Source organism: Aplidium turbinatum, chromosome 2, assembly GCF_918807975.1.
Source record: "Aplidium turbinatum chromosome 2, kaAplTurb1.1, whole genome shotgun sequence".
NCBI lineage: Eukaryota > Metazoa > Chordata > Ascidiacea > Aplousobranchia > Polyclinidae > Aplidium > Aplidium turbinatum.
The window spans coordinates 51,715,964-51,741,323 of record NC_137473.1 but is presented as its reverse complement, the minus strand read 5'-3'; the positions used below and the strand labels follow the sequence as shown (position 1 = coordinate 51,741,323).

General features: G+C 36.8%; 2 protein-coding genes across 4 annotated transcripts; both read right to left on the bottom strand.

The window, feature by feature from the left end:
- Positions 1 to 4,626: 4,626 nt before the first annotated feature.
- Positions 4,627 to 11,705, bottom strand: LOC145765066 (carbohydrate sulfotransferase 1-like). 3 transcript variants are annotated; one of them, XR_014288542.1, is made up of 4 exons: positions 11,161 to 11,705; positions 10,038 to 10,361; positions 7,797 to 8,977; positions 4,627 to 4,876 (listed from the first exon to the last, which is right to left on the bottom strand). XR_014288542.1 is itself a non-coding variant. In XM_082576805.1 (3 exons), the coding sequence occupies exons 1-3, from the start codon at positions 11,700 to 11,702 to the stop codon at positions 8,557 to 8,559; spliced, it is 1,287 nt and encodes a 428-aa protein (XP_082432931.1). In that variant the 5' UTR covers positions 11,703 to 11,705; the 3' UTR covers positions 5,817 to 8,556. The 3 variants fall into 3 exon arrangements, 1 of the variants encoding a protein (XP_082432931.1); XR_014288541.1 differs by lacking the exon at positions 4,627 to 4,876 and adding an exon at positions 5,817 to 6,550; XM_082576805.1 differs by lacking the exon at positions 4,627 to 4,876 and having other exon boundaries at positions 5,817 to 8,977.
- A 4,032-nt stretch (positions 11,706 to 15,737) lies between these two features.
- Positions 15,738 to 19,406, bottom strand: LOC145764396 (carbohydrate sulfotransferase 1-like). The gene is made up of 4 exons (XM_082576011.1): positions 19,348 to 19,406; positions 19,094 to 19,249; positions 18,151 to 18,315; positions 15,738 to 16,065 (listed from the first exon to the last, which is right to left on the bottom strand). The coding sequence occupies exons 1-4, from the start codon at positions 19,404 to 19,406 to the stop codon at positions 15,738 to 15,740; spliced, it is 708 nt and encodes a 235-aa protein (XP_082432137.1).
- Positions 19,407 to 25,360: the final 5,954 nt, after the last annotated feature.

The window sequence follows — 25,360 nt, the reverse complement described above, 5'->3', positions numbered from 1 at the left end:
AAAACATTGTGTTTGTGGTATTTTGAAAATGGCATGTTTCATTTAAAAAATTGAAACAACAGGTAAAAAAGTTCAAGCAACCTTTTACAAAGGCAAGCGATGCCGTCTCAATATTTTTTAGTAAACCGGCTGAAAATCCGCCTCGTCACCTCAGTGATTACACGCCCTGTACTGTACTTAAGATCAAGCAACGCTGGTTCGGCTTCTCGGAGTGTGCGTTTGAACAACGCATCTCCTTCGACGACAACACTGTTCACTATACAGTAGGTTACAATAGGCTACCTATTCACTGAAATGTTAAACGAAATTTGTTTCATTTCAGCAATAGAACTTTCAAAATGTACCGGTAGCCTACTTTTAAAAAATTTGAAAAGCCAATGAACACAACTGAAATTCAATAGGCCTACACAGTTGATTGGTTGGTTTTGAATCTTTATCCTCGGACTGACAAAGCCTTGATAGGTTTTACTTGGTAGTTTCGCAAACATGTAGAGGCTCTTGTCTTGACGCAGGACCGGTTACCGAGATTGACAGAGCGAAGTTTCCGATTCTTGAAGTCTTGTTGCCGAGGAATTATTCTATCCCTTAGGTGCCGCTGAATGGAGAGCAGTCCTTAGAATCTCTAAGACTTTCGTGAGTCAGCATAGCCGTACGAGCCAGGGGGGCAGGGGGGGGCAGCCGCCCCCCCTGTTGTTTCAAAACGTCGCGAATCCGGGCAAAATCTTAAAATTATTAGGGCAAAAATTGCTATATAAAAAGCTACAAAATTGCATGAATTAAGAAAAACTATTAATTAATATCTTTTACCTATCAAACTAAGTACAGCCTCTTATTTGCACAAGAAATGTGCCGCAAAATTTTCATTTGGCACACCCGTACTGATGTATTGTATTGCATGGTGATCAAACTATAGTATGAAATGCATTTAACCAACTGCATCATGCCAATTTGGGCAGCCACCAAAATATGTCTCTAATACTTTTGTGAAACTGCCCAAATCAAAACACAAAATTTGCTATATAGCTAATTTTATTAATTTTCACAAATGCATCGTGTTGATTTGGGCAGCTAAAAACATGAAATTATTTGATGAAACTGATTAGTCTGTCTGTTTATGCAACTGCCCAAATTAGCGTGAGGCAGTTTACCCAAAATGAACAAATTCATTAATTTTTCCCATTTACATAACTGTATCGTTTAGATTAAGGCAACAAAAAATATGAAATTATCTGATCATAGTCTATTTATAAAACTGCCCAAATTGGCATGATGCAGTTGCCTCAGCATCAAAATGTACAAAGTCTTTAATTTTTTTCATTATATCCATAAATGCATCATCTTGATTTGGGCAACTACAAAATATGAATTTATATAAATCTGGTGAATAGCCTACCGGTACTTTTACAAAGTATTGCAAAGAGCGAGTTTTGCCATTACCAAGCATTCAAATATCTCAGCCAGGAATTAGCAACAAGAAAACATGGAGAATTGTAGCTTTATTTCTGAAAAATACCGAAGAAAACATGATCTTATCCTTTTGCTATGCCACCGGACAGCATCATTTTACAGGAATATTCATAACCACATTTTTGTTGAAAATGCTCTCAGAATGCACTAAATTCAAAGTAATTTTTCAAAATTTTCTGGGGGAGGCCCCCCAGACCCTCCCACTGCTGGGTGTCGTCATAAGCGAAACACGCCCTCAACCCCCGCCCTTTCAAAATTACTGGCTACGCCACTGCTGGTGATCTTGTTATGTTACTTTTTCACTGTTATCATCAGGGATAGTTATCATACACCGCATACATTATATTTGGGCAATTTCTATAAAAGCGTGCACATTTGGGCAAATTTACTTTCTGCCCCCCCAAAATGCTTTGGTCTCGTACGGCTATGTGAGTCAGAGATAAGACTTTCATCGGATACTCGGATAGGGTCAATTACACAGATCTACAAAATGTAATGCAAGATTCACGAACAAGAATGAAAACCATGCTTTCTAACTAATTGGAGAGTGCTAATTTCAAAACTGTCATCGGTTTTGCCGTACCGGGTCACATTTTTCAGAAAACATGATTTTAATTTTTTTGTAACTTACTGCACAACTGAAAGGCATAAATAAAAGTGAAGCTGTGGACAGAACAGCAGGTACCGTACTAAACGATGGATGTGGCATAGCCTATATTAAGGACAAAGGAAAAAAATAAATACTTTAAACATAACTTAATGACAATAGGCTATTAGCTTTTTTTTAGACTGACGGAATTTTGAGAATCTGAACATTACTTGTCTTGGTCCCCCAGTTTTACACTGAAGTAAGCATTTTTATGAATGGAGATGTATTTCGTGTCTTTTGTCCTCGTGAAGCGACTACAAATATAACAGAAAACGTCAGGACCATTTTCACAAGCTCAACGACGTGGTGTGGACATGTTTAGTTATCCAAATACTAAAATGTATATTTATTAATAATTTACTGCAAAACAAAACCTTTGAGATTAAATTTCCACAGTAGAACCTGCTAGCTACCATAAAACTATCGTAGTCTAGGTTCATAGTTTTCCTGGAAAAAAAATCCAAAAAACTATGAGATTCAAATGCCTTGTGAATTGTGATGACTGCACTAAAAGACTTCTAAGTTCTAACTAACAGCAATCAAGTTTATCAACAGTGTTGCCAGATGTTGAACGCTGTTTGTCACCAAAGAGTATTCTAAATTTCACCAAATTACACACAAGCAAGTTAGTAAGTTTTAATAATTTTAGGCAAGCGAGTAGCTGTTTATATAAGGCTTCTGAATATGGCAATACCAGGAAAATGAATATTTCCTTTGGTTTTGGTATTTGCTAAATGGCAATTTTGTGGGTGAGAACATACGATTCTCTGGGGAGACGTAAGAAGAAGAAGAGATCGTCGTCTGCATTCTCTCATTCAAACAGATACCCAGACAACAAATCAATGTAAAAGATGACTGATTTGCTGTCTGGGTATCTGTTTGAATGAGAGAATGCAGACGACGATCTCTCACGTCTATAGGCCTACAAAAACAAACATTACGTTATTCCAAAAATAAAATGAAACAACAAAGAAGGAAAATACAAAGAATACGATATGGTTGTAAAATCAACAAGCACTACAGAAGCAAGAAAGCAGCACAGATTGTTATTGATTAGCCTACTAGCCTATTTCACTTTTGACATGACTTTATCTGTTGTTGTTATTTTATTTTAGACCTGAACAACAGGGTGGAGTGAAAACCTTTTTTTTATATACAAAAAAAGGAGATTTTTTAAAAGTGACGTTAATGTGTAAAAACAACTTTTAAAGTAAATTTGACCATCTGCCACATGCACCCAGGTGACAAAATGCCCGGAAAGGTCATGTGACCTCTTCAATATTTACAAAACTCTGGTGACTTGAAAACTGGGTACCGTATGCTAGAAAGTTGGTTTTGAGCTTAAAATGTTCAGAAGACCGATGGTTATATCTGCTATGACACATTGTTACTTCTAGTTGTACCATCAATTACAAATCGACAAAAACTGCATTAGACTGTAACTGAAATATTGGCACAAATGCAAAGAAAAAATGTGTGTTTGTTAAAGCGGTATGCATGTATTTCTGTAAGACATGGTTATATTAAATTAGTAATATTAATATTTTCAAGATGTAGGCTATTTAATCATGTTGCTCACCATAAATTGAATGTCAGACTAAGGGATTCATACAATACTTAAAACTTGATATCATCATCCAAATTCGGTTTTGTTTCCGCCCTTCTCAATGAAGCACCGTTTTGTTGCAATAAACAAGTGAGAAATTGGTCTTTATCTTTAGCGAAAAATGTAGTAAAACGTTGCAGTGTTATACTAGAATACAACATTAAATTTTTATCTAAGTTTGTTGATTCATTTAAGCAGGGCTGTGGAGTCTGGCGAAAAATGTACGACGCCTGCTTCTGGGTTTTATTACTGGCCGACTCTTGCTTCAGTGTTGTCAGATTCTATAGTTTTTGTCCATGTTGCATTTTTTAAAAATTTCTTTTCACTTTACGTTGTGATCGAAATTGAAACAGCGACTTCTTAAATACTAACAGGAACAAATACTTTCATTTTCTGATGAAGTTGTAGAGCTTAAGACGGAGAACAAGAAACAATATTTGAAAAATATTGCAAAAGTTTTCTTGTGTATTGTTTTATATTAAGTCAAAATCGGCCTTTTTTCTAACGACTCCAACTTCGGACACGCCAAAATTTTTCTGACTCCGACTCCACAGTCCTGAATTTAAGTACTTAGAAGTAGCATAGGCCTAGGTTACTCTGCGGTACTTGTTTCGAACAGTACTAGAACTGTTTTCAAGTGAAGAGTTGAGAGCAACGCAAGATAACTGCTATGGATCTTGTAATGCAAAAACATATCAGGATTTTATTTCAAGTTGCCAATTCTAAAAGTAGCCTATGTTTGATAAGACTGGCTTAGATTTTTGAGTTCGTTTATGTTCTTAAAATTTTTGTACCCAAGTTTTTGTAAAGCTTCTGAACATCTTTCTTGAACTGCTTGGACGACTTCCCAAGAAAGCTCTTTTCTCCAAGCTAATAACGAAGAGGTAGGATTTCTTTTTAAACCCTGCTCAGCTCTACTTCTTAAATTTGGATTATTACTTTGTGAAGTAGCACTCTCAAGCCATTGTCTAATATGAGTGTTCATATTAATTCCAACAAAATTGTAAATCTTTTCAGAAATTCCCATTGGATCTGATGCGAAATCTTCGTATCTCACACGAAAATATTTGTCTCTCACGTTTGACTTGCATAGAATATCATCAGCAAAATTGACGTTTGGAATAAGCTGTTCGCATATCAAGTTGGCGCCTCGCCTGCAAATTTACAGCTGCATTAGATTCTTGAAATATTAAACAAACGCAGGGTTGGAAGTAAGGACTAGTTGTCACTATTCGATAGCGTTATTCGTTGCTTTCTGAGTATCGAATGCTTATACCCGTTCCTTTTAAAAATAAATATCGAATGCGCGTTATTCACTGCTTTTTTATGCAAGCAACGAAATCATTATTCGTTTTTCACTAATCAATATTTAGAAAATCATTTTTTGTTGTTCACTTACTTCGTCGTCAAAAAGAATTTACAAGATTTAGTTGTCGAATTACTATCCAACCTAGTCCCTTTACTTGCGGTTTTCGAACTTTAAAGGATTAAGGAAAATTTTGCGGCAATTCATTGCTTTTTTTAAGTATCGATAGCGAAAAGTCATTGCTTATTTGGGCACTATCGAATAGTGAAATAGTCATTGCTTTTTGACTAACGACTTCCAACCCTTAACAAACGTTATAATACAGTAGATCTATTTTAAATGTGATTGGAGAAACAACCTCCAGGTAAAATCTAAAAAAGAACATCGAGAGGACCTTACTCAAAGCCTATGCAAGGTTTAAGCAAAGCATTTTGAAAAGCAATTTTTGTTTCGAAAATTTCCACTTTGCAGCGAGCTTTGGGTATTGCAAAGAGCGAGTTTTGCCATTACCAAGCATTCAAATATCTCAGCCAGGAATTAGCAACAAGAAAACATGGAGAATTGTAGCTTTATTTCTGAAAAATACCGAAGAAAACATGATCTTATCCTTTTGCTATGCCACCGGACAGCATCATTTTACAGGAATATTCATAACCACATTTTTGTTGAAAATGCTCTCAGAATGCACTAAATTCAAAGTAATTTTTCAAAATTTTCTGGGGGAGGCCCCCCAGACCCTCCCACTGCTGGGTGTCGTCATAAGCGAAACACGCCCTCAACCCCCGCCCTTTCAAAATTACTGGCTACGCCACTGCTGGTGATCTTGTTATGTTACTTTTTCACTGTTATCATCAGGGATAGTTATCATACACCGCATACATTATATTTGGGCAATTTCTATAAAAGCGTGCACATTTGGGCAAATTTACTTTCTGCCCCCCCAAAATGCTTTGGTCTCGTACGGCTATGTGAGTCAGAGATAAGACTTTCATCGGATACTCGGATAGGGTCAATTACACAGATCTACAAAATGTAATGCAAGATTCACGAACAAGAATGAAAACCATGCTTTCTAACTAATTGGAGAGTGCTAATTTCAAAACTGTCATCGGTTTTGCCGTACCGGGTCACATTTTTCAGAAAACATGATTTTAATTTTTTTGTAACTTACTGCACAACTGAAAGGCATAAATAAAAGTGAAGCTGTGGACAGAACAGCAGGTACCGTACTAAACGATGGATGTGGCATAGCCTATATTAAGGACAAAGGAAAAAAATAAATACTTTAAACATAACTTAATGACAATAGGCTATTAGCTTTTTTTTAGACTGACGGAATTTTGAGAATCTGAACATTACTTGTCTTGGTCCCCCAGTTTTACACTGAAGTAAGCATTTTTATGAATGGAGATGTATTTCGTGTCTTTTGTCCTCGTGAAGCGACTACAAATATAACAGAAAACGTCAGGACCATTTTCACAAGCTCAACGACGTGGTGTGGACATGTTTAGTTATCCAAATACTAAAATGTATATTTATTAATAATTTACTGCAAAACAAAACCTTTGAGATTAAATTTCCACAGTAGAACCTGCTAGCTACCATAAAACTATCGTAGTCTAGGTTCATAGTTTTCCTGGAAAAAAAATCCAAAAAACTATGAGATTCAAATGCCTTGTGAATTGTGATGACTGCACTAAAAGACTTCTAAGTTCTAACTAACAGCAATCAAGTTTATCAACAGTGTTGCCAGATGTTGAACGCTGTTTGTCACCAAAGAGTATTCTAAATTTCACCAAATTACACACAAGCAAGTTAGTAAGTTTTAATAATTTTAGGCAAGCGAGTAGCTGTTTATATAAGGCTTCTGAATATGGCAATACCAGGAAAATGAATATTTCCTTTGGTTTTGGTATTTGCTAAATGGCAATTTTGTGGGTGAGAACATACGATTCTCTGGGGAGACGTAAGAAGAAGAAGAGATCGTCGTCTGCATTCTCTCATTCAAACAGATACCCAGACAACAAATCAATGTAAAAGATGACTGATTTGCTGTCTGGGTATCTGTTTGAATGAGAGAATGCAGACGACGATCTCTCACGTCTATAGGCCTACAAAAACAAACATTACGTTATTCCAAAAATAAAATGAAACAACAAAGAAGGAAAATACAAAGAATACGATATGGTTGTAAAATCAACAAGCACTACAGAAGCAAGAAAGCAGCACAGATTGTTATTGATTAGCCTACTAGCCTATTTCACTTTTGACATGACTTTATCTGTTGTTGTTATTTTATTTTAGACCTGAACAACAGGGTGGAGTGAAAACCTTTTTTTTATATACAAAAAAAGGAGATTTTTTAAAAGTGACGTTAATGTGTAAAAACAACTTTTAAAGTAAATTTGACCATCTGCCACATGCACCCAGGTGACAAAATGCCCGGAAAGGTCATGTGACCTCTTCAATATTTACAAAACTCTGGTGACTTGAAAACTGGGTACCGTATGCTAGAAAGTTGGTTTTGAGCTTAAAATGTTCAGAAGACCGATGGTTATATCTGCTATGACACATTGTTACTTCTAGTTGTACCATCAATTACAAATCGACAAAAACTGCATTAGACTGTAACTGAAATATTGGCACAAATGCAAAGAAAAAATGTGTGTTTGTTAAAGCGGTATGCATGTATTTCTGTAAGACATGGTTATATTAAATTAGTAATATTAATATTTTCAAGATGTAGGCTATTTAATCATGTTGCTCACCATAAATTGAATGTCAGACTAAGGGATTCATACAATACTTAAAACTTGATATCATCATCCAAATTCGGTTTTGTTTCCGCCCTTCTCAATGAAGCACCGTTTTGTTGCAATAAACAAGTGAGAAATTGGTCTTTATCTTTAGCGAAAAATGTAGTAAAACGTTGCAGTGTTATACTAGAATACAACATTAAATTTTTATCTAAGTTTGTTGATTCATTTAAGCAGGGCTGTGGAGTCTGGCGAAAAATGTACGACGCCTGCTTCTGGGTTTTATTACTGGCCGACTCTTGCTTCAGTGTTGTCAGATTCTATAGTTTTTGTCCATGTTGCATTTTTTAAAAATTTCTTTTCACTTTACGTTGTGATCGAAATTGAAACAGCGACTTCTTAAATACTAACAGGAACAAATACTTTCATTTTCTGATGAAGTTGTAGAGCTTAAGACGGAGAACAAGAAACAATATTTGAAAAATATTGCAAAAGTTTTCTTGTGTATTGTTTTATATTAAGTCAAAATCGGCCTTTTTTCTAACGACTCCAACTTCGGACACGCCAAAATTTTTCTGACTCCGACTCCACAGTCCTGAATTTAAGTACTTAGAAGTAGCATAGGCCTAGGTTACTCTGCGGTACTTGTTTCGAACAGTACTAGAACTGTTTTCAAGTGAAGAGTTGAGAGCAACGCAAGATAACTGCTATGGATCTTGTAATGCAAAAACATATCAGGATTTTATTTCAAGTTGCCAATTCTAAAAGTAGCCTATGTTTGATAAGACTGGCTTAGATTTTTGAGTTCGTTTATGTTCTTAAAATTTTTGTACCCAAGTTTTTGTAAAGCTTCTGAACATCTTTCTTGAACTGCTTGGACGACTTCCCAAGAAAGCTCTTTTCTCCAAGCTAATAACGAAGAGGTAGGATTTCTTTTTAAACCCTGCTCAGCTCTACTTCTTAAATTTGGATTATTACTTTGTGAAGTAGCACTCTCAAGCCATTGTCTAATATGAGTGTTCATATTAATTCCAACAAAATTGTAAATCTTTTCAGAAATTCCCATTGGATCTGATGCGAAATCTTCGTATCTCACACGAAAATATTTGTCTCTCACGTTTGACTTGCATAGAATATCATCAGCAAAATTGACGTTTGGAATAAGCTGTTCGCATATCAAGTTGGCGCCTCGCCTGCAAATTTACAGCTGCATTAGATTCTTGAAATATTAAACAAACGCAGGGTTGGAAGTAAGGACTAGTTGTCACTATTCGATAGCGTTATTCGTTGCTTTCTGAGTATCGAATGCTTATACCCGTTCCTTTTAAAAATAAATATCGAATGCGCGTTATTCACTGCTTTTTTATGCAAGCAACGAAATCATTATTCGTTTTTCACTAATCAATATTTAGAAAATCATTTTTTGTTGTTCACTTACTTCGTCGTCAAAAAGAATTTACAAGATTTAGTTGTCGAATTACTATCCAACCTAGTCCCTTTACTTGCGGTTTTCGAACTTTAAAGGATTAAGGAAAATTTTGCGGCAATTCATTGCTTTTTTTAAGTATCGATAGCGAAAAGTCATTGCTTATTTGGGCACTATCGAATAGTGAAATAGTCATTGCTTTTTGACTAACGACTTCCAACCCTTAACAAACGTTATAATACAGTAGATCTATTTTAAATGTGATTGGAGAAACAACCTCCAGGTAAAATCTAAAAAAGAACATCGAGAGGACCTTACTCAAAGCCTATGCAAGGTTTAAGCAAAGCATTTTGAAAAGCAATTTTTGTTTCGAAAATTTCCACTTTGCAGAAATTTTACCTCATCTTCAGATTTTTTGATAAGTAGGCTACTGCATGGTACCTAACACTGTTTGTTCGACTTTCCACGACTCTAAATGATGATGATCATATTTTATGATGCCATACTGCGTGAATTAGTCGGTCTAATCAAGCGGTTCTCAAAATTTTTGCTTGGCGGACCTTTTGAAATGTTTTGATGATTCACGGCCTTTTAAAAATTAAGCAGAAGATAAAAAAATCACAGCGTAGAAATAAAATCAAAGAACGTCATAGGAAAATAAACAAAAAAACACACAACCAAAAAAAGGGGAAAAGTAAAAATCGCTACTAAAAAGCTAGTAAAGGTAAAGCAAAAACTATCAAATAGGCTACCATAATTTTATTGGGAAAGGTGCACCTGCTATGCTGCAGTTAGTTCATGACTGTTTGCCTACAGCCATAACTTACCTCGCCCAATCCACTGTCTTTTTAGGTAACGCACCTCCTCTTGAATTTAGAGTAGCACGGGGATCTCGAACAAGATGGACAACTTTGATGTTGTAATCTGGATCTTCCAGAAGAGGAACAAGCCATTGAAGCTTGCAGAGGTAGATGACCTTCATGGCTACCAAGAGACTTTGTTTACAATGCTTGTTGAGGGCCTCAGAATCGAGTGGTTCTGGGCAGATTTGTTCGTGTTGTTTTGTAACACTACAAAATCCAGCATCTCTAGATAAAAAGTGACTGACTTTCTCAGATTTGCTAGTGAAATAGACATTGTGGATTTTGCACCTGAAAAAATAACGAAAGTACGGTAATCAGTCTGCGTGAAAAGTAGGTTACTTTTTAAACTTTAAGTTACGATGAGCCAATAACTTTAGATTATGAACTTAAAAACGAAACACAAGCAGTAGCGGATCCAAGAGCCACTTGGTCACGTGGTTAAATGCATTTTCTCAAGTAGTGACATTTTGGACAGATTTGTGAATTTTTACGGGATAACTATGCATTATGCAATGCCAAACTTTGCCAAAAAATTAGTCATTGCAATTATTTTGAATTAACAAAAGCGATTTATAATAATTTAACTTTAATTTTACACCAAACCTTGTTACTCCTACAAAAACATAGTTTTTATTCCGTAAAATACAAAATGTGTTTGCTGGGGCACAAAACACAAACTTTGCAGTTCTTTTTGGAGTGCGCTTAAACGTAAAACAAGTTGAAAATAACACAATTACTGCATTGTTAAACGAGAATTGCTGTAGTTGGCTATACACGGACTTAGTGGGCTCGTAGCAAGCTTACCCATGACATCTTACTTCATGGTGTTGAAATTATCCCAGTGCATCTTGAAAGTGTTCAGGCTAATGCTATTGTCCTTCTCAAATATTAGCTATTGTCTTAGACTAGGTAGCCTAATAAGTGTAAATCATTTTTTAAAAGCTTTTAGAAAAATAGAGGAAATTGTGTTATATAGCCTACTTTTGATGGATTTCAAGCCCATTTCAACGAGCATGCATAGCCTACAAAGCTACGCTTTTAATGATTAAAAATGGAAAGCGTGTAGCCCAACTTAAACTTAGCCTACCTGGAATGTAAATCCGGGCGCTTGGATCGATTAAACGCCTTTCTGTACAAAGCTGGCAGTTTGCCGAATTCACATCTTGATATGTGACGCAGTACTTGAACTCTGTCGTCCGGCAGGACATCACACGGACGCTCACCAAATGGGTACAGAGGCTCATACAAATACGTCACGTTACTGCGTTCGTTGAAAAGCGATCCAATAATACTTGAGCCTGATCTCATCATTGTCAATACAATAACTGCATCAGTTCTACTGCTGGCGGGTTTTGGAATGTTGGCTGCTGGTTCATTTGGTTTTCCCGCTGTTGCTTTATCTTTCAACAACCTTTCGTTCTTATGTTCGTCATGACGTTGCATTGACGACACTGTGGTGGTTGTCATCTGTTTCGTCATTAAAGCCGTACGTGACTTCACTGGGTCAAATGATGTTAATAATCTTGATCTTTCAGAATGTCTTTGACCGAACAATTCTGAATATTCCTTGACTAAGTTTACACTTCTTCCGGCTGGTAAAAACGACAACCAATTGCAAATTAAATACATGATTAAAAATGCTAACACAGAAATTAATATGAGAAAATATCTTCTAATGGTCATTTTCATTATTTTACAATATGCTGAAAAATATTAATAAGGATGTTTTATTATATGGTGGTAGCCTGCAGTAGACAGAGGGGTGCATGGAGTAGCTTACTTTTGGACCCGGGAATTTGAAGAAACTCCCGGTTATTCTTTGAATATAGCCTAGCGCAGATTTTTTAAGTGTCTTAATTTAGAACTTAATTTCGTCGGTAGGCTACTGGGCTCAAATTATCCTCTAACAATCATACGGTAGTGCTCATCCATAAATAAAAGCACTACCGAATTAAGGCTGCTGCAACGATCCATTTCCGTTCTCACAAAGAATTTTAATTATAGGTTAACGAAAATAAGATAACGATTTTTCAGTTAAAAAATAAATTTTAATGAGTTTCATTCATCATCAAAACGCTGCTTTTGATCGGGTTTCAGTCCTAAAACCTCACTCTTTTACAAACTTCTATCGCAAATACAGTAGCCTGGATCATGAAATCTACCCACAAGCTAAACTCTAACTAACCTAACGGTTACTGATCTATACAAGTTTACCTTTCTGGAACGTGATCACTGATCAGGCGTGACAACAAAAGCAACTGAGTTGAATAATATTATTCAAGCGCAGAACGCTACGCGGACTCTTTCAGTTCTGCACTATGCCCCAGTCAAGAAAAGGAAATTTCAGCTAATTTTGTTATTGCTAAATTACTTTGTCAAGCAATCCGATTATTTTAATGTCGATAATCTGGCTAATAATAACAACTTTGAGTAAAAAAAGCTTTTCCCTCGAAGTTATACAGTCATTCATATTACTTAAGGTTTCACATTTGTGTATCACATGAAGTTTGTCCTCTGCAACATTGGCTCGCAAACCGGACCATGCATTGAAAAATAAGTAACATTCCAAAAGAAAAAAAACTGCTTTTGTTGACCTATATATTTCATTATTGTTACTTACATTTTACATTTCATTATTGATTGTTACTTAGCCTATATTTTATATTTATTGTTACTTACAACGCAACAATATAGTTACGCCAGGAGTGTATGTAGGCTCAATCAAAAGGCACATTGGACAGTTGGAGAAATTTTGAAGCGAATACCAACTTCTGACATAACATACAAACAAAAAGGGAAGCCCTGCTTTTGAATTTAATTTGCTGGGGAAAGGTTTGATAAAATGTTTGCAATGAAGTAGCCTATACAGTTTAAAAATAATTGGCTAATGTAAAAAATACATCTTTCCAATGAAATTGAAAAAATAAAATATTATTTTTGTTAATAAAATATGCAACAATTAAATGCGCTTTGCAGCACATAGATTTCTTCATCTGGTGCCATTGCCTGATCTGAGCATAAGGATAAAGGTACACTATCTTTGGCCAAAACCAGTAACGTACCGTAGTCCAAATTATTAATAATAATATTATAGCTTATGAAACTATAGGATTAGAATAACAAGCGTAGTCATTGGAGGAAAAGTTTTAACAACGGTATTTGGTCAAGTCTTGTCAAATGATGAGTTTTTTTCAACCAATAAAAAAATAGCAATGGCCGTAAGAGCTAGCACGGAGGCTACACCGTTATGGTTAGCGAATCGGAATAGCTCGCTGTTTTTGTGAGTATTCAACCATGTAAAGAACGCTCCTTTCAAAGTGTTGCTTTCGGTTTACGGTTCAGTAAATTAACTTCTCTACCAAAAACTGTATAAGACCATAACAAGACGGTCAAAAAGTTTGTACCGTACTACAAAAATGCACTGGTTTAGTGATACATAGTAAGATAAACTGGAAACTAGGTAAAAGAGTTATTTTTAACTCATGCAGTGGGTAACAAAAGCGCAATAAAAAGACTACACACTACACAGTCAATGACAAAAACATTCGTAAACAATAAAATTCTAAAACCAATTTCAAAAATAATAAATATCTGTATTACAAACGCCACCCGACACACGTCCTTTTGAAAAGGTTATAAGCAGTGTTGTACGTTGACACCGTCAATTTGACGGCGTCATTTGACGGCGTCAACTTTTTGTTGACGCTGAGGCTAGCGCCGTCAATTTATTTTTTCAGTTGACGGAAGTGATAGCGCCGTCAACTATTTTGCCGATTTTAAGCGTCAAGCGCTATGCGTCATTTTTTTTTCATGGAAAATCTCGTTACACAATAAGAGTTTCACAATGTATTCTGGCCAACGCGACTCATCCGAATTACCGGCTTTTGCGTTGGTTGGAATGGCTACCTGGAATACACGCGGAAGAAGTTCGCCAAATGGTGATCATCCATGTATTGAGAACGAGGGATCAGAGACAGAAAGCGAAAAATCCATGAATGGTATCGCGGACGTTGAAGATACTTTATTTCAAGAGCTCTATGCCCCTGACAAGAGCGATATTGGTGCAGTGGACCTCGTTAAAAGATTTATACATGCTAAACTATCACAGCACGCTTGGAACAATGATACCTTTCCGAGTAGACTAAACGTTTTCAACTTGTTTTTGAAATACAACACACCAATACCAACCAGCGCTGCTGTGGAACGCATGTTTTCACTTGGAAAGGACAATATGCGTCCCAAACACAGCAGATTATCAGACAAACGTTTTGAAATGCTTGTTTTTCTGCAAGGAAATAACTAATAAGCAGGGCCCGAAAAAGTCAATAAAGTCAAAATTTTTTAAGGACCTCGTTTATCCACAAATCAAAGAATAAAATTGTTTTCAGCACCTAAGGGACTGTTTCTAAGAAGTTTATAGGTCAAAATAAAGTCAAACTTGATAATAAAGTCGAAATTTGACAAATTATGGCTTTTAACAAACTTAATTCTGTGTTTCTAGAGAGTAATTTTTGTCAAAATCCTCGTGGAAGCATTGCAAATCAGGAACTGCGATACAATTAAACCATATTAACTCATAAAAGCAGGAAATATGTCACAATGACCACGGATCAGCAGTAACTTTTATCGCAAATTGTCCATTGTTTATTCATTGTTATGTATTTAAATAATTTTTATAAAACACTCCCTCTTCACAAATATAGTCTTTTCGAAGATCAACAGTTTTGATTTTAGGAATAGCCTACTGACATTCTGTAATACAAAAATGCCTAAGCAAGCTAAATCGTCTTCTGTCTTCAGCAAAAGTTAGATTTGTGGAGATTTTCCTATCGCTATAAAACACAACAAACTTTTTATAATCCATAAAACACCTTGACTTTTCGACAAAATATTACGTTTGGGTCTGAAATCGACAAAATATTATGTTTTGGTAAGTGGTATGAATTCAAGAAAGAACTGTGCCCTCTATAAATAAGCAATTTCGTTAGGTCAAAATAAAGTCAAAATTTGATAAAAATAAAGTCAAAAATTTGTTTTTTTTGGTCAAAATAAAAATGGCCCTACTAATAAGCTAAGCAGCTAATTACAATACAGTCTCAAAACATAATACCTGCTCTTTATTTATAGCTATTGTTAGCCTAAACTTGGTTGAGATATTTCCGTTTTATCAGACGCTGGCAAAAAATAGCGCTAGAAATTAGCGCTGACGCTGACGCCGTCAATTTCTTTAAGAGCTTACGCAGTACTTTACGCCGTCAAGTTTTTAGGCAATTCGCGCTGACGCTGACGCCGTTAATATGTTTCAATGACGCGTACAACACTGGTTATAAGTATGATTATCTTGTTATGGCAAGCAATTTCTGAAAAAGTCAGTTTATCAAAGTTAATTTCGAATGCTGTATCTCTCCGTTCACTATCCGCCACACCGTTCGAATGTTGGCCACAATAAACAGACAGCTTCTATGACAGCATAAAGACTGGAAGCAAACAGCATCTCGTCAGTTCAAGCACACTGAGTTGAGTTGTCTATACTATAAGATCTGCATGTGGCTGGTTGATACCCTGCGATCTAGGTTAGCTTCATATTATTCTGTATTAGCAGTAGGCTATTCGCTATCGTAGCCTACTGTCAATTTTTAACAAATCTTTTCGGATTTGAAAGAGCTAAACTTGCGGTTCAAAATAAAGTGAAAAAAGATTTCTAAGGTCTTTCAAGTTGTCATCCAAAGTATAACCGAGCTGTTCTATAACTTTTGGACATTGCTTCTGTATCTCCAAGACGTTCTCTAGTGTAAGCTGTGTTCTCCATTTGGACAGCACAGCTTTAGAATTACGTATGGTTGACTGTGGGAACCGACTTGAAAGATTTGCATCGTTTTGGGACGAAGTTGCATCTTTGATCCACGTTATTATTTCTTCGTTCATATTGATATTAACAAAATCATAGATTTTGTGCGCAGTTGCCATTGGATCCCAAGCAAAGTCCTCAAATCTAATTCGCAGATACTTATCTCGCAGCGGTGACTGAGACAATACGTCGTCGGCATATTTGACGTTAGAGACAAGCTGTTGGGTTCAGTCGTGTTCTCATTGCTTTAAGAATTGGCGCTCCAGTTGTTCCAGGAACGAGGAGGCGACTGATTCTTAACTAATTCATCAACTTATTTTAAAGTATCAGGTTTGGTGGCCGTGCTTAACTATATTTATTGATGCATACCGCAATATTAGATCCATTCATGCACGTCTTAAACCAGGGGTGTGCAACGTGCGGCCCGCGGGCCAAATGTGGCCCGCGAAGAAAAATTGTGCGGCCCGCGAAGATGTACCAATTTTGAATTGTGTGCGGCCCGCGAAACGTGTTTATAATTTAGTTTAGTCTGGTACATGTGAACAATTCATTGTGGAGTGGATTATTGTAATTTCGCACCTTCTGTTAACTATTTTAGAAATTTCCCACCGGCCACCGCTAATCCGTTGTATTTATTTATTTGGAACGTCAGAAGATCAGAGGTGGAGCCCTGCCATTGTCTCTAGCTTTGTCGCCTTTTTATTTGATCTCTTGCTTTAGACCTTTTGTAGAGCCGGCTTGCGTCAAATTTAGCAGTTGCCTAATGTAGGCCTAGCCTATAGGCCTACAAGCAGTTGGATCAGAACAACTTCAGCCTAGCGGCCCATTCCTTGCCAAATTTGTTGAACCAGTCAAAATAGAAAATTTGTTAAAATTAGAAGTAAAAAAGTAGAGGCATTGGAAGAAAAAAAAATTGAAAAAGTGGCAATTGAAAAGGGCAAAACAAGACAATTGAATGAACTCAATGCAAGACTGCAGCAAAAAAACAGTATGCGAATGAGATGTATGGTCACATAAAAGGCTTTATGAACAAATTACGACTTTGGAAAGCCACATACAGACAGGAAATCTTTTCCACTTTCCAACTTTGAGAGACCATGGAATGCATCCTGAGAAGAAAACTGAATTTGCAGACCAACTTGAAAAATTGTTGTAGGCCTATGAATTTTTGGCTCGTTTCAAGGACTTTAAATCTCATGAACATTTGTTTGGTATATTCTCTTCGGCATTCAACACAGACATTGACAAAGCACCAGGTGATATCCAACTTGAACTGATTGATCTTCAAGAGAAAACGGATTTGAAAGCAAAGTATTTAGAAATGAATCTTGGCGATTTTTACCGAAAACATCTCAACCAAGATGACTTTCCACATTTGAAAAAGTTCATGGCTTCAAAAATGGCTCTTTTTAGCTCAACGTATTTGTGCGAACAATTTTTTCTAAAATGGGCGTCATAAAATCTCCCTATCGATCGGTTCTGACAGACGAACACTTGGAAAATGGACTTCGAATAATTTGCTTTATTGCTAGCACTTCCATTGAAGTAAATTTGGAAAAATCCGTGGGAAAAAGAAGCCAGCTGCAAACTTCTCACTGAACTCGTTTAAAGACTGTGTGACAATAGATTTAAATAGCAGTTTTCTTCAGAAATTTATACGTCTTAACTTATTATTTCTGCAAGGAGATCCCCTAATAATACCATATGAATAACAAAAACTACTTTTTTATGCCTGCAACTACTAGAAATCATATGTCAAATAAACATGCGGCCCGCGGTTTCACCCAGTTGTTTATATCTGGCCCTCCTGTAAAAAAGGTTGCACACCCCTGTCTTAAACCATTAAGGTTTTGCCACCTTTTCCTTTTGTTAGTTTTGTTACTGTATTTCTTTCTCACAATATCATTTCTTTTGCATTCTGACAAAGAAAAATAAATTGAATTGAATTGAATTTGAAGCTGATTGTCTAAAAGTAAATGAGTTAACATTTTTTTAAAAACTTGAACCATCACAACATATCAAATCTGATGTTCGCCCTTCGTTTTTCCGAAGATGGCCAACATATCAAATAACTTTGGCTGGTGTGCCGTAAAGACACTAAAAAGGTTTGTGTGATTCACTCCTGTTGACTGTTGAGCTGCTATTTGACAAATGCCAACAAGAACAAAAAGGTTGAGAAACCCTAGGTTGTACGATCAACCTATAGCAAGCTTTAGTACGCCTACTTACCTCAGGTTAATTGAATAGAGGCGCGGATATGCTCTAGATTTTACGGTGGCACAAGGGTCTCTAACCAGATGCACAACTTTGATGTTGTAGTGAGGATCTTTAAGAAGGGGTTCCAACCACTCCAGTTTGCATAGATAAATCACTTTCATTGGTTTTAGCAGACTTTGTTTGCAGTGCGGGCATATCAAGAGGTTCTGGGCACACTTGAAGGCCATTTTGTATCTCGCAAATACCTGCGTCACGTGTCAAAAATTGGCTTACTTTAATCGCTTTTGTGGTAAAGCAGAGGTTATGCTTTTGACATCTGCGATAAAAATACGTAATGTAAGTTGTCTTGAAAACTATACAACATAGGCTACAGTTGCACAGCAACTGAATAACAACATTTTTCCTCCGAGTAACACAACAACAAAAATTAGGCCTCTTTAAACAGATTTGCATTGGAAGGAAGCAATTTTCTCTGTGATTTAACAGCTGGGGCACTTCGACCCCATCATTTTGTCAACAATCCACGTCGAGCTGCATTTTACCTAAAAAAATGGTTCGGTACTGGTACTGATTAATTTTCGTGGTTGTGTGTGAACTAATTTAATCACCGGACCGTTAAAAATATTCAACTTGTCAAACTGGATTTTTGTTAATATTAGTTGAGTAACTCTGAATAGAGTTTTCGAGACAAACAAAACAACAATAGGCTACATTTAAGGATGAAAAAAATAGTCAGTTAACTGTGATGGTTTATCATGCCAAGTTTTTCAGACAATAGAGATATGTTAATAACTGAGCAACGTTATGAACTTATGGGAATGATGACAGTTTTATTACTTACCCGGCTATGACATCATTTCGACCGGAATACGCAAATGCTTTTTCGTATAGAGGTGGAATTTTTTCAAACTCGCATTGCGAAATATGACGCAACACTTTGATTCTGTTTTCTGACAATAAAGAGCAAGGTCGTTCGCCAAATGGAAACAGGGGTTCATACAAATATGTCACATTACTTCTTCTATTAAACATTGATCCTAGAATGCTGGACCCTGAACGCATCGCAGTCAATATGATCACAGCATCTGTTGGGCTGCTGGCCTGTTTCGGTCTAAGTTGACTATTTGGTGATGCTTTTTCGACAAAGGCATTTTTATTCAAATATAACTGATTGGTCACTGGCTCAGCATTTGTAAGAGCTTTTTGCACCGTTTCTTTGCGTACGTCTGGATGAGGAGCCCCTCTTCGAACGACGACAATCGACCCATTATACAAAAAGGAAAATAAAAGCACAACCAAAAATAATACAATAAGCAAAACAACTTTTAAATAGTCCATTATATCTTCAAACAATAATGTTAATTACTGTAAACAATGTCTAACTATTTTTTACAACTCAACGAAACAGATATTCGGCACTTGCTTGTTGGGTTAAGAATTATTCGATTGACTGGCGAAGGTCTACGACGCATGAGAGAAACGCGTGTATAATGTTGTCAATTCTTGCCATAATCGGCTGCTGAAAAGGATTATTCTTCCCCGGACAGCAAAATCCGTCATTTTTACATTGACTCAAGGTCCGCAGACGTTAAATCAATGTAAAAGTGACGGATTGTGCTGTTTTTTTGGGTATTGGCTAGGGTGGAGCCGGAGGTTATAACGTTGTGGTTCACAAAACGCAAATGCTCGCTGTTCCATCGAGCACTCAGCCTTTTGTGCTGACTGCCAGATAAATCTTCCCCTTCTTTATAAACATAGATAACCTACATCAAACCTTATGCTCAGTCTGACTGAAAGGCTAAATATTTTAGCTATACTTGTTGTTTACCAAGCGTGGTTGCCTATAACTTCAATTTCTTCTACCTGTATAGCTTAGTCTGCAATTTTAATTGTAGGCTACCGTACATGTTTTTTTAACAGACTTCACTAAACCGTGCCTTCGCTTATTATTTTATTGTCAGCTGACTAACAAATATACCACATACTTGCGTCGATTTATGAACTAATTTTATCAGATTATTGTCAAATTATCGCCATGTTTCAAACTAAGCAACAATAAAATTGTATGCCAGTCCAGGGTTGTCAGACAGCTTTTGAGAAAAAGAGCCAAACAATGTCGAAAAAAGGGCCAAACTGGGTAAAAAAGAGCCAAATTGTTCAATAATGTTAATAACGTTGCTAATAAAACATAATAACGTCAATAACGTTACAACATTACAACAACACAGTCTACAAGAACAGTTCCAAATCTTCATCTTCTACAGTGTTTCCACTCGAATCATTGGCATTGGCATAAACATTGTCAGCTAAACACTGTCTAAAAAGTCGAAATAACACTTTTCAGTCTCAATTTCCGAAAGACATTTATTTAAATAGCTAGTTTGATAGTAGCCTATGTGCTAACTGCTTCCAAAAAGAGCCAAATATTGAAAAGAAAGGGCCAAGGGGCCAAACAATTTTTTTTGGCGCCAACTACCTCTAAAAAGAGCCAAATTTCACAAATTTGGCCCCAAAAAAGCCAATCTGGCAAGCCTGTGCCAGTCAATGAAAAGTTAAAGTAGCTTACTGTAATTCAAAAATTTTACGCATAACAAACGGTGTTTGTGATGTAACAGAAGTAATTATGCAGTTAAACTTGACCTGTCAGAAAAAATCGGACTTCAGCAAGGATGCCAGACCTTGGTTTTTCCACCTAGATCTGGGTTTTTTTGACCACATCTGGGTTTTAAGTTTTTTTATTTCAAATTTAGGTAAATCTAGGTTTTTTTGGTTTTTAACTTTGTACAGAGCTTGCACGGTATTAAGGCACTGGGATCTTCGATAAATGGTCCACACTGCAACACAAAAATGATAAGGTAGCCTACTGGTAATGTTTTTTTGCATCAGCTACTGCAGTCAGTGAGGTACAGGATGCTAAAGAAATGATCCAACTTTATGAAAATGTGGATGATTAAAAATTGGAGTAGTACAACTATTTGTGTTACTGAACATTTACTTATTGTGAATTTGAGTTATTCTTTTCAACATTATGTTCAAATGAAAAAGGCTAAGCAGGGTTTATTGCTAAGAACCAAGTTATCGTAGTTGTACACCAAGCAGTAAGCAGGCATGATGATTCTCCTCAGCCGCAGTCTACAACTCACACAGCAAAAAGTTTAGTTCAAAAGTCAAAACTAACCTTATTGGTTTTGTCTAGTCAGTTTTAGAAATTTTGGTTAAACACGCACTGAACCTTGCTAGCTAGACGCTTTACCATAAAGGTAATTTTGAACCAAAATCTTTGCTGTGAGCCCATATAGGCCTACCAAGCTCTTGTTTTTGTATATAGTTATATTACATATATATTAACTACCATACCAACATAAGCATGTATATATATTGTATAATTACGGTATATATAGGCTACGTGTTACTATTTGTAGCTTTCTGAGGCTTCTGTGTAATGATTTAAAAATGGTGCTGAAAGCGCACGCAGGTTTTTTTAACCGCTTTACTACATATTTTCTGGACCTGGGTTTTTTTTGCCTCATCTGGGTTTTTTTTAGCACACAATCTAAGTTTATTGGAAATTTGTCGCTGGCATCCTTGGACTTCAGGTTTGAGTTCAGCGGCCGAAATTTAGCTAAGCTAAGATCACCTATTCACCTACTTTCATGATCTCTTTAAGTAAAATGTAGACCATTATAATCAGCACCGAAAAATAAATTAAGTTCAAGTGACAAAATAAGATTCAAAGCACTGTAGCCTATACAGTGGCGTAGCTAGGGGTGGGGGGGGGCGGACCGCCCCGGGCGACACGTCTGGGGGTGGCATTTTCAGACTACGATTTTTGATTTTGATTATACTCTGATAAAAAAAACGCATTTCATTTTCACATGCTTTTTCTTGAAGGGGCGGCAAAATCTGAATCCGCCCCGAGCGGCACATTCCCTAGCTACGCCACTGAGCCTATATGATATCAAAACAAATTTAAGAATTTAAATCTTCGGTTTGACCCGACCTGGAATCTATCTTCAAACTCAGATCTACCAGCACCAGAGTCAAAAGCGAAGCCATTCGGCCACTGAGCTGGTATTTGCACCACTAAGTTCACCCGAAAATGAGATAGGCTAAATCACAACACAATATTGCCTACTATAAAAAAAATGTGATATAAAACCAAGGTGAAGAGCACAAAGTGCTGATTTAATTGAAACACCGCACGAGTAATCAAATCAAACGTTTGCACCCTGCCTACACAAGAATATTACGTTTAACTAAAGTAGGACGAGAGCAGGCCCAATTCAACCAAAAAAATAAAGAGCCCGAATTGTAAATATTAAACTAATGTTCAGCAAACGTTTCGAAAACTATAGCCTAGCCCAGTGCTCTTCAACCTTTTTGTCCGTGGTACACCTTTTTTCAATTTTTAATAACTTCGTATACCTCACAAATAGCGATGTTTAATTGTGCACAGAAAGCAAAAAAAACTAATAATTAATTAATTGTTTGTTAAAGTGATTACAGTAGTCTTGAACTGGGCACAAGAAACTACGCATGCAAAAGTGCAAAAACGTCAAAATTGAAGTTGATTTAATGGCTAGCTTGTTGTTGCATTGTTTCGGCAAGTTGGACATAACGTGGTGTTAGCTCTTTCTCTATTCCTTCCCGCAGAATCAATGTCAAGTATCGAGTTTCGTTTGTTTGACTTGATCTCAGCAAGACTGGAAAATCCTTCTTCACACAAATAAGTGGTAGGCATCTGCACCAAGACATCAATGGCTTTTTGCGCGAGATTTTTGTATTCGGGAAATTCAAGAAGAAAAACCCAACATTCTGCTTCCAGACATTGGTCGTTATCTTCAGGAAAATACGTAGTCAAATTGTCGGCAAGTAATTTCAGGTGACCAACAATAAGGGCAGACAAGTTATCTTCAGTAGAAACGTCCTCAAACTCCTAGCTAGACTCTTTCATGTATTGACTTACCGGTAATACAGGAAAGTCATTGAAGTTCCTTGACAAAGCATTCTCTTTCCAGAGTGCAATTTTCATCTTCAGCGCATTGATCTTGCTAGTTGACCGAAATATATCACCCCCTCTTCCTTGAAGTCTGATGTTCACTTGGTTTAAACGATCAAAAATCTAAGCCAAGTATGCCAATTTTGCAATTCAGAATATTTCACGAAACTTGGAAGCCCTTGGGTCTCCGTGTGCAGTGTAAAATGCCCCTAATTGTTCGCGAAGTTCAAACACACGAGAAAGAACTTTCCCTTGCGATAGCCACCGTACCTCTGTTGTGACTTCCACTATCACAGATCTAAGCTGTATACCCTTCGTATACCCTTCTCCAGCTGTATACCCTAGTTTTGATCTGGTATACACTTGGGTATACAGTATACCCGGTTGAAGAGCACTGGCCTAGCCTATTGTCTTCATTTTTAAAGCTATAAAAGTAGATTCTAGACCTCTGCTATGTTTAGCACATATTGTTTATCGTTGTGATGGTCAGAAATGAAAACTGAACTGTGAGTTCCTACAAATTTCTTTCTAGTTACGTCACTGTATAAAAGTAGGTAAGTGTGTTTGATATCAAATTCAACAAAATGTAGCTTAAAATATTCGGTTCTGTATATTTCGTACTAGGCCTACTCAATTCTTAGTAGGCTACAACATTCTCTCCACAATCAAAATGTTATGTTAGACTACCAGTCACCACATTCTTTTGTCACATTGACAAGCGCATCAGAGCGTTAACCAACTGGCTGCTACGAATAAAAACACTTAAAGAAGGCTCGTATTCTTTACAAAAATATTCGATTACAAAACTGCATTCCGAGGCAGCAAATCAACCGTCTTTTACATTGATTCAACGTCTGCAGACAAACGCTTGATTTGCTATCTGGTTGTTTAAGGTAGGCTACTTTGAAAGTATCCGAATAGAAATAATTGAACTGCCTACCGTACTTTATAAGATGAGAGCGAATACTGCTTGCTAACACATTGTCTTTTGAAGAAGGGGTGTTCTTCCCGGCCATCAGCACAAGGCTGATCACTCGCTAGTACAGCGAGCAGTAGCAAGAATACAGTGCGATACTGATGAGCCCAGCCTCATGGGCGAAACACGTGTCTATTCGATGCTACAATCGGCTGCCAGAAACATTGTCTTTTGTTGAAAAGGAGCGATCTTCCTGGCGTCAGCACTACCTGACTACTCACTATAGAACAGCGAGCGTTGAGAACTATGTGGCAGGAACTAGTGGTGCGGTACTGATGAGCCCAGCCTAATGGGCGAAACACGTGTCTATCGCAGAGTTCCTGCTACACTCGACTGCCGAGAAACACATTGTCTTTTGCTAAGAAATTAGGCTGCACTACATAAGAGGCGAAACGAAATTGACCCAAAGGATATTTCAAAGCAGAGTGACAAATTTTTTGTTTACATGCAGTCTACTTACTTTTCGATTCGGGCGAAAGGAATGCAACCTCTACGTTTAAGTGATTTTCGCGCTAACTTTCATGTTTCTCAAGACAAGGGAATCGAGTCTCCCACAAGTGAGCAGATGTGAACTGAGCAAATGATAGCAGCAACATTTCAGCAAGTGGCTAAAGTTGGAAAATATTGAAACTGAGCGATCTGAAACTTGGCATGTCCCAAGTCAGCAAATGCAATTTAGCAAGCGATGACCAAGCAAGTTTGGTGCGAGCTGAAAATCTCATTTGCAAACTTGGAATAGTTAGCCTATAGCTGTAAAGTTGAAGCACTTGCTGAGTGGTCTCAAGACCATAATCAGTGGCAGCGGTAGTCTGGGCCCTGGGGGGACTTCCCCCAGAAAATTAAAAAAAAAATACATTTGATTTGGTGCATTCTGAGCGTAATCCCAGCTCTAAATTGTAATAAAGTTTGATATTAAACTTGGCTTATTTAAGAGTTTCGCAAAAAATGTGTAATATTTTGAAAGGGACGATCAACAAACAAATGTGAATAACAAGATATAACTTAAATGGTAAAAGAGAAAATGCTTGTTTTTCTTCATTACCTATTGCACTGACTTACTCCATGCAAACATAGGCCTTACTCCAGGCACCATCCATATTCACCTGTTTCTCACAGTGAAGCTTTACCAGTTCCAAGACCAACATCAAACGAAATTGTTTGGTGTTTACAGTAACAGTAGCTAACGTTGCTGTAGAATTTTGACCTTTATTTCACAATGTAGATTTTAACGACCTGTTTTAGCCTGA

Excerpts from the sequence above, each read along its gene's own strand:
- LOC145764396 (XM_082576011.1), bottom strand. The coding sequence starts at position 19,406 with ATGGGTCGATTGTCGTCGTTCGAAGAGGGGCTCCTCATCCAGACGTAC. Across the intron at positions 18,316-19,093 it reads GAACGACCTTGCTCTTTATT|AAGTCTGCTAAAACCAATGA; the intron begins GTCAGAAAACAG and ends GCACTGCAAACA. Across the intron at positions 16,066-18,150 it reads CTCTATTCAATTAACCTGAG|ATTTGAGGACTTTGCTTGGG; the intron begins GTAAGTAGGCGT and ends TCTGCGAATTAG.
- LOC145765066 (XM_082576805.1), bottom strand. The coding sequence starts at position 11,702 with ATGTATTTAATTTGCAATTGGTTGTCGTTTTTACCAGCCGGAAGAAGT. Across the intron at positions 10,362-11,160 it reads CGCCCGGATTTACATTCCAG|GTGCAAAATCCACAATGTCT; the intron begins GTAGGCTAAGTT and ends TTATTTTTTCAG. Across the intron at positions 8,978-10,037 it reads AAGACAGTGGATTGGGCGAG|GCGAGGCGCCAACTTGATAT; the intron begins GTAAGTTATGGC and ends GTAAATTTGCAG.